Source organism: Alligator sinensis, unplaced genomic scaffold, assembly GCF_000455745.1.
Source record: "Alligator sinensis unplaced genomic scaffold, ASM45574v1 scaffold1970_1, whole genome shotgun sequence".
Classification (NCBI taxonomy): Eukaryota; Metazoa; Chordata; order Crocodylia; family Alligatoridae; genus Alligator; species Alligator sinensis.
Window position 1 is genome coordinate 102,363 of NW_005843362.1, and position 7,084 is coordinate 109,446.

At 61.7% G+C, this 7,084-nt stretch overlaps 2 protein-coding genes across 2 annotated transcripts in view; one reads left to right on the forward strand and one right to left on the reverse strand.

Annotated features, from left to right (window-relative positions):
• LOC102386561 (avidin-like) overlaps positions 1-2,257 on the reverse strand; it is a 3,394-nt gene extending 1,137 nt beyond the window's left edge. Inside the window, exons 1-2 of the mRNA XM_014527210.2 lie at positions 2,133-2,257; positions 1,314-1,527 (exon numbers count right to left, since the gene is read on the reverse strand). Coding sequence (XP_014382696.1) covers positions 1,314-1,527; positions 2,133-2,201 — 283 coding nt within the window. The 5' untranslated portion in view covers positions 2,202-2,257. The remainder of the gene's footprint in view (positions 1-1,313; positions 1,528-2,132) is intronic.
• A 520-nt stretch (positions 2,258-2,777) lies between these two features.
• LOC102386727 (avidin-like) overlaps positions 2,778-7,084 on the forward strand; it is a 14,970-nt gene continuing 10,663 nt past the window's right edge. Inside the window, exon 1 of the mRNA XM_006038471.2 lies at positions 2,778-2,815. Coding sequence (XP_006038533.2) covers positions 2,778-2,815 — 38 coding nt within the window. The remainder of the gene's footprint in view (positions 2,816-7,084) is intronic.

Here is a 7,084-nt window from a genome sequence, read left to right on the forward strand (position 1 = left end):
TCACTGTAGGGACCTCATCCCACAGGCCGAGACTGGGTCAGGAAGAGGAGGAGCGGGGTCACCCCCACGGAGAGCAGCGGGGTCTGGGGTAAACTGCTCCTTCTGTCAGTCGACGGTGCAATGCAGCAGCTGTAGCGCTTGCCTGGGCAGCAGAGCTCCTCTTTCAATCAGACGTGGCCGGTTTGGAACCGAACACGCTTCCCATCCCTGGTGCCACCTTCGCCCTCATCCCGCAATGCTCTCGCCTGTAACATTGCCTGCCTTGGTCCCAGTTCCTCATCCCCCATCTCCCTCAGCCCAGCTGCTGGGCACTACTGGCCTGGCACACCCTTAGCTACCTCTGCCAAGCAGCCCCAAGCTTACCCCGGTCTACCCGACACGAGAGCGGAGCCCTGCCCGGAGCCTGCGGCCAGGAGACAGGCTCCTGTTGCTGAACCTGGTGCAGGGGCCTCCGGGAGCAGCCCAGGGCTGTCAGAGGGATCGTGCACTGTGAGGATGCCACGTGCCTGCAGCGGGAGGGCACCGTGCTCCTGCCACGGCTTCACCAAAAGCCACTTGCTGGTCCTGGCAGCACCTCTCTCTGCGAGGCCCCGGGACTGTCAGTGCACTGACCCTGCGCTCGGGGCACAGAGGCTGGGAGACGCCTGCCTGCAGCTGGTGCAGCCCCGGCAGCTGTGCTGCCGGCCCGAAGATGGGCTTTGCTGCCCATGGCATCCCCTTACTGGGGCCGTGCACACTGCCATAACTGCAGGGCCTGCCACGTGGATGTGCCTGGCCACGTGGGAGGCAATGCGGGGCGGAAGGAGGCAGCTTGGAGTCCTCACACTTCCAGGCCGTTCCCAAATCCCCTGCACCATCCTCCCCTGCAGCCTCTCCAGACCCCACAGACAAGCCACGTCCAGGCCTGGGCTCTGCCACCTCCTCTCTGCCTCCCAGACCTGCCCATTGCCCCCCTCGGTCCAAGCGAGACGGAGGGGAGCTGGTCGCATCACAGCCTCGAACGACTGCTGGCTCCAACCTGCTGCAGGCACAAACCGGGGCCCATCACCCCACAGACCCGCCGCCGGCCCACATCTCCCCCCAGGCCAGGAAGACTGTTTCCGAAAAGGAAACCCGACTTCTCCACGGTTCCCACAACCCCTCAGGGCTGCCCTGTGCCCGGGAATGGTGCCATCAGCATCACCCGTGTTCGCTGCCCGTGTCACCGCCTCCAGCACAAGCATGGGCAAAGCCGAAGCCGGGAGCACGCGCTGGATCCTTGCAGGCCAGTGCCAGCGCCAGCCTCCCACACCCCCGCGGCGCGCGGCACCTACTCGAGAACTTCTCCCAGGTGACGATGAAGCCGAAGGTAGGGAGCACCCTTCGCGCGGGGCCGTGCCAGGAGCCCTGCAGGAGCACCTGGTGGATGCAGTTGCTCGTGGCCGTCACGCCAGTGAGGTACCTGCCCGTGAGCTCTCGGTCCTTGCTCCGTTCGTGGATTTCCATCAGGGAGCCCAGCTCGTTCTGCCACAGCCCTGACAGCTGGCACTGGAGGGGCAGAAGTGGTCAGCTGGGGCGGTGCCTCACATGCAGCTCTGCAGGGGCTGACGCTGCTGGGCCCGGGGCAGGAGGCAAGCGCCAGGCGCCAGGGCCCCGGGGCAGCAGTGCTGTCCGCCCTCTGGCCCACGGGTTCCTGCTCTGCCAGGTGCAGAGGTGGCAAGGCCAGGGCTGGCCTGATGGGGAACGGGTGCTGCCCCGCGTCCATCTGAGACCTGCCCTGGCTCCCCCACCCCGGGGCTGCGGGCACTCCAGCCCAGCTCACACCTCTGTGGGGAGCCAGCATTGCTCCCCTTTTGCTGCATCCAGGAGCGGAGCAGCCTTAGCACCAGGGACCCGAGTCTGAGCTTCCTCAGGGCAGAATCCATGGGACGAAATGCAGCTGGAGGGGGTTGGCGCCTGCCTTGCTGCGCCTGTCCTCGTGACGATGGTGCCAGCGGCCCCATCCCCCTGGGGCTCAGAGGGTGCGTGTGGGGGGCACTGGCTGCCCGCCCCGGGAGACAGCGCACTGGAGGGGGCAGGACGTAGTGGCCTGGCCCTGCACCAGCCCTGGATGGCTCCCCTGCATCTTTCCAGTTCCCGTGCTGCGCCAGTACCTTTCTGTGTGCCGTGGTGCCGAGGGTCACCAACGCCAGGGCGAGGAGAGCCAGGCCGCTGTTCCCCATTGCACCCGGTGCCTGTGCCCGGGGCTCTGCACGCAGCCCGTCTAAATAGGGCTGAGACTGGCTGTAACCTGAGTGGGGCTGAGCCTGTGTTCCCCGCAGTTCTCAGAACTGACGGATGGTGTCGATGTCGCGATGGGTATTTGATACCTGCAGCTGGGGCGTGGGGAGAGGAAAGGGCCAGGAGACCCGGGCAGCGCTGCATGGAGTGTGGGCTCAGCGTCCCGTGTCAACAGCGAGAGGAAGGGGCTGCGCGCCCTGGAGCTGGTCCGGCTTCTCCCAGCTGCACAGCGAGACATCACCAAGCAAACCCCTGGCTTTCTGCTGCTCCTTGGACATCTGCAGCTACGACAAGGCTCTGGCCCTGCAGCCGTGGGCCACAGGTGGTTGGAGCGTGTGGCACCCCAGTACTAGCTGGTGCGCCCAAGCTGGGGTCACACCTCTCATGTGCCTGTGACAGGAGGGCTGTGGCCCCTTGTGCCCGGCTTGGTGAGGGCACACGGCCTCCCTGCTCCCTGGCAGCTGCCCATGCTGTGGGGGTGGAACAGACCAGCCCCCAGGCCCCTTCCCACAGGTGCCATGGCCCTGCCCGCGCTGGGCTACATCCTTACATTCAGGTGGGTTTCATGCTGCTGCAGCCCAAGGGTCCATAGCCCCTTGACTCAGCGCAGGCAAGCTGCCTTGTCCTGGCCCCCAGGAAGGGTGCAGAGGCCCTGAGCCCCCCACCCCAGGGACCCACCCAGCAAACACTGGCATTACTCCAGCACGTCTCCACTGCAATCTCGCGGCCACTTCTGTACCTGCCCCCTGACGTGGCGTGCCTCGGGGAGGGGGCCGCGGCTGCACTGACCTGCCTCCCATACCATCACTGACTTCCTTGCTGGCCGGCCGAGGCCTCTTCTTGCCCAGCACAGCCACCAGGACAGTGCTGGGACAGAAGCCCCTGCAAAGGCAAAGGGCCCCTTTAAGGTTGCAGAGATGGAGCCAGGCAAAGGAAGAGCCCTGGGAAGGGGCTAGCGGCTGGCAGAGACGCGCAGGAGGCAGCAAGGATGCCCCAAGGCTTTCCTAGCAGGGCTGGGTGCCCTCGGCTGCTGCGACGGGTGCTTCAAGAGCCACGGAGGCTGAGTGAGGTCCCCAAGGCCTGGAAAGAGGGAAATGTTATGCCCAGCTTCAAGAAAGGGAAAGACGCGGGATCCGGGGAACCGCAGGCCAGGCACTCTGATCCTGAGAGCCACAAGAAGCTACAGTAAGTACCAGGAAACCTGGAGGAGAGCAAGGTGGTGGGAGCAGCCGGCGCGGATTCACCCAGAGCAAGGCATGGCTGATTTCCCGCTACGACAAGCTGTGGGGTCTCTGGGCAGGGGACGTGGTGCACCTCGACTTCAGAAAGGCCCCTGACCCCATCTCCCTGGACGCTCTCATCAGGCGGCTTAAGAAACAGGACATAGAAAGAGACTACCACTGAGTGGGTGCATGCCTGGGTGGATCAACGTGCTCAAAGCACAGTCATCAGTGGCTTTGTGTCAAGCCAAGAGCTCCCCAGGATCAGTCGTGGGTCTGATACTGTTTGCCATCCTCCCTGATGAGGGCGAGGATGGGATTAGGAAGGGGCAGAGCCCTGTGGCATTGTGGCTTCCACCTGGCAGGGTACAGCACCATTGACCCCCTTACCACGGGCGGACCGAGGGTTTTAAAAAGGGGGTGCAGACAGTGTGATGCATCCTCACGCGGAGCATGACGCACATTTTTCTTCAGTTAAAGAGAGACTAGGAATGTCACTAGAAACGTCACTGATGGGGCCAGCTCTATGTTATTCAGCTTAATGTCAAAGCAAAAACAAGTGCCCCTTTACTGGAACGTGAACTAATGTGCTGGGTTATATATTTAGTTTACAAAACAAAAAATGGTCAAAATAGGCAAAAGAGATTGTGTCACTAGCCGTGGAGTCATTACAGTTAACATGCATCTCTCATTCAGATTAGGAAAACAAAGTCTAGCCTTCTGGAGTGTCTTGACAGGGCCTCCAGTACTTCCCCATCAGTCATTTCTATACCTGAGCTCCTATGACCACACCTGAAATCAGGTTTTTCGCTAGAGCTAAACCGACCTGACGTAGAAAAGCAGCATTACCAGGAAGAGCAAGGAGACCCAGCACGGCGAGTCCAGACACTGGCACGTCAAGGTCCTGACAGATGAGAGAGGGTCGCGAACACCGGTGCAATGAAGAGCCCTTAGCAAGGACCAGGCAGATGACAGCGAGCCATGAGGTCAGCCCGTGTGGTGCTGCCTGCTGTGCAAAGTCGTGGTCCATCCCAGGCGGGTGGGGTTCAAGTGTGGGTGGAGAAGGGTGCGACTGCACCGCTGCCCCGGATCTGCCCAGCCCATCGCCCGCCAGCACAGGAAGACACTGGTGGCTTTGCACCAGGCTCTGCACCAGCTACCTGCGTCCCTCGCACAAACGCCGCCTTCTACCAAACAGCCCCTTGGGGAGACAACCCCCGGGTGCCCGGACAGGCACTTGAGAGTGCTGGCAAGGCTGGGAGGTGAGCGCAGGCCAGGGGGTCGGCAAGCAGGGAGCCCAGTGCTTCGTGCAGTGCTAGGTTATATATTTGGGCCACAGCTGCATGAGGCCTGCTGGGAGCCTGGCTGGGACGGCACCCCGTGAAGCTGGGGGCAGACCTAGGTCTTACCCCGCTGCTGGAGGTGGCAGTGCAAACAGCAGGTGCCCTCGGGGCTGGGATCAGGTCCACCAAGGCCAACCCCCACGGGAGCTGGGGGCAGGCTGACACGGGTGGGCAGGACAGGGCCGGGCGTCCGGGGGTATCGGATGGCCTCGGGCACAGCGCGTGCTCCAGCAGGGCTCTAACGTTACGGCCTGGCCACCTCATCCGCTCCAGATCGGGTCATGGTGCCCTGCCGGGGGCCTGAGGCACCGTCCCGGGGGCTCGCAGCCCAGTCCCCACAAGCACTTGTTTGCACATGTGACCCCTGGATCCAGTGAGCCCCTGCGAGCTCCTCCCTGGGTGGCATTTGCATCCGGTTCAGCCCGGCCCGTCTGCTCAGCCCCAGAGAGGCAGCATGTTCCCCTGGGACGGACCCCGGGTCACCGCATCCCGCCAAGCACAGACCGGGAGGCGCTGGCTTGTGCTGTTGGTCTGTGCTTTACAGGTGGGTGAAGCCTGGTCCGTCTGCTCAGAGCCTTTCCTGTGTCCCTGCTGACGCTGCCAGGACAGGGATAACCCGAGCCAGACAGACCCATGCGGGCAGACGTGCCACGTCACGGGGTCACACACAGCTGCAAGGCTCAGTACGAGGAGCCCCAGGATTCCCGGTGTGGCACAGGGAAACGGGGGGAGGCAGGCACTGCCAGCGTCCTGCTACGGCGCGGACAGGGCAGCGGGGTAGCCTGTGCGCAGGTCATCCAAGGAGAGGCCCCTGCCCGTGCTGCTCTGCCCCAGTCTGTGCTAATCTGATCTAGGGGGCATGTTCTCTCTGGCCCCAGTGTGGCACTGGGTCTGACCCTGAAGGCACCACTCAGACCCTATAGCCAGGAGTCTCTGCGTTTTCCAAGAACCAGTAGGAGCAGCAGTGCCCCCGGTTACAAACCCAGCCTGAGCGTGGCCTTTCAAGGACTGCAAAGCCTCCGGCCCAGGCGCCGGCAGCATTCACCAGGGGAAGAGATTCACTCCTGGCCCTGAAAGGCAGCCCGAACGCACCCTGACAGCCAGACCCTGTACACAGTGTCTTTTATTTCACAGCTGTGCTGTTTATCCCTTCTCCAGTCTGGGTCGCTCTGGCCGTGTCTACACGAGATGCTGATTGCGCAGTTGCTACTGCACAGTCGTGTAGTACTTGCACGAGCAAGTTCCTGCACAGGGGACTCCCTGCACAGCTTCCTGGTGATGCCGGCTGCACAACAGCTCGTTATTACTGTGCAGTAGCGTTGTGTCACGGTTCGTGCCCCGCAACGCTACCGCGCAGTAGTAGCGACCTATTGCGCAGTAAGCACCTTGTGTAGATGCAGCCTCTGTGTCTTGAAACAGAAGACAATATTGTGGGCACAAGACCAGACTGCAGTGACGAACCGTGGCCCGGAGGCCAGTGCTTGCATTTGCGCTCCCCACATCCTTCTCGTAGCAATACTTAAAGTCACGTCACCTGATAAGAACTCCAAAGGACCTGGCCAGCACCCCCGAAGCTGGCACCTGGGGGCCATGGCCCCCTCCCACGCCCCATCCGTCCACCTCTGCCAGACTGTCCCAGTGCAAAGGCCCATCTAGAAGGGCAGCAAGAGACTAAACAGGAACCTTCTCAATGACGCCAAGCTTCAAACCTATCAGATAACTAAACATTTCATTCATGTTATTTGTCAAAGGGCATGGCTATACTTTGAAGGGTCTCTGTTGATTTAACAGAATTCTTTTGAAAAAAATGAGCTTCCCAAATGTGGATAATAGGTGAAATAGCTTCCTTTAAGCACACAATAAAGAACAACTTAAAATAAAATAAAATAAAATAAAAAGCACCTTTGCTTTAATCTCATGAAGTTCAAGAAGGACAAATGCAAAGTCCTCAACTTAGGACGAGCAGTCTTATGCACTGGTGCAGGCTGGGGCTGACTGGCTGGGCAGCAGCTCTGCAGAAAAGGTCCTGGGGGTTACTAAGCTGAACACGAGCCAGCCGTGTGCCCTTGTTGCACGAACGGCGTGTGCTCCCGGTGGCTGGGGGGGCACAGAGGCGATGGGAGCACGGCAGCGGGAGCAGCAGGAGCGCAGCAGCAGTAAGCGGGGGAGCTCCGGCAGACGGCACCGGTGCTGTCGGTGGGGGGCGGGGGGGAGCAAGTGCCAACCGGGGGGTGGTGACCACCCACATCCGCCGGGCGCAAC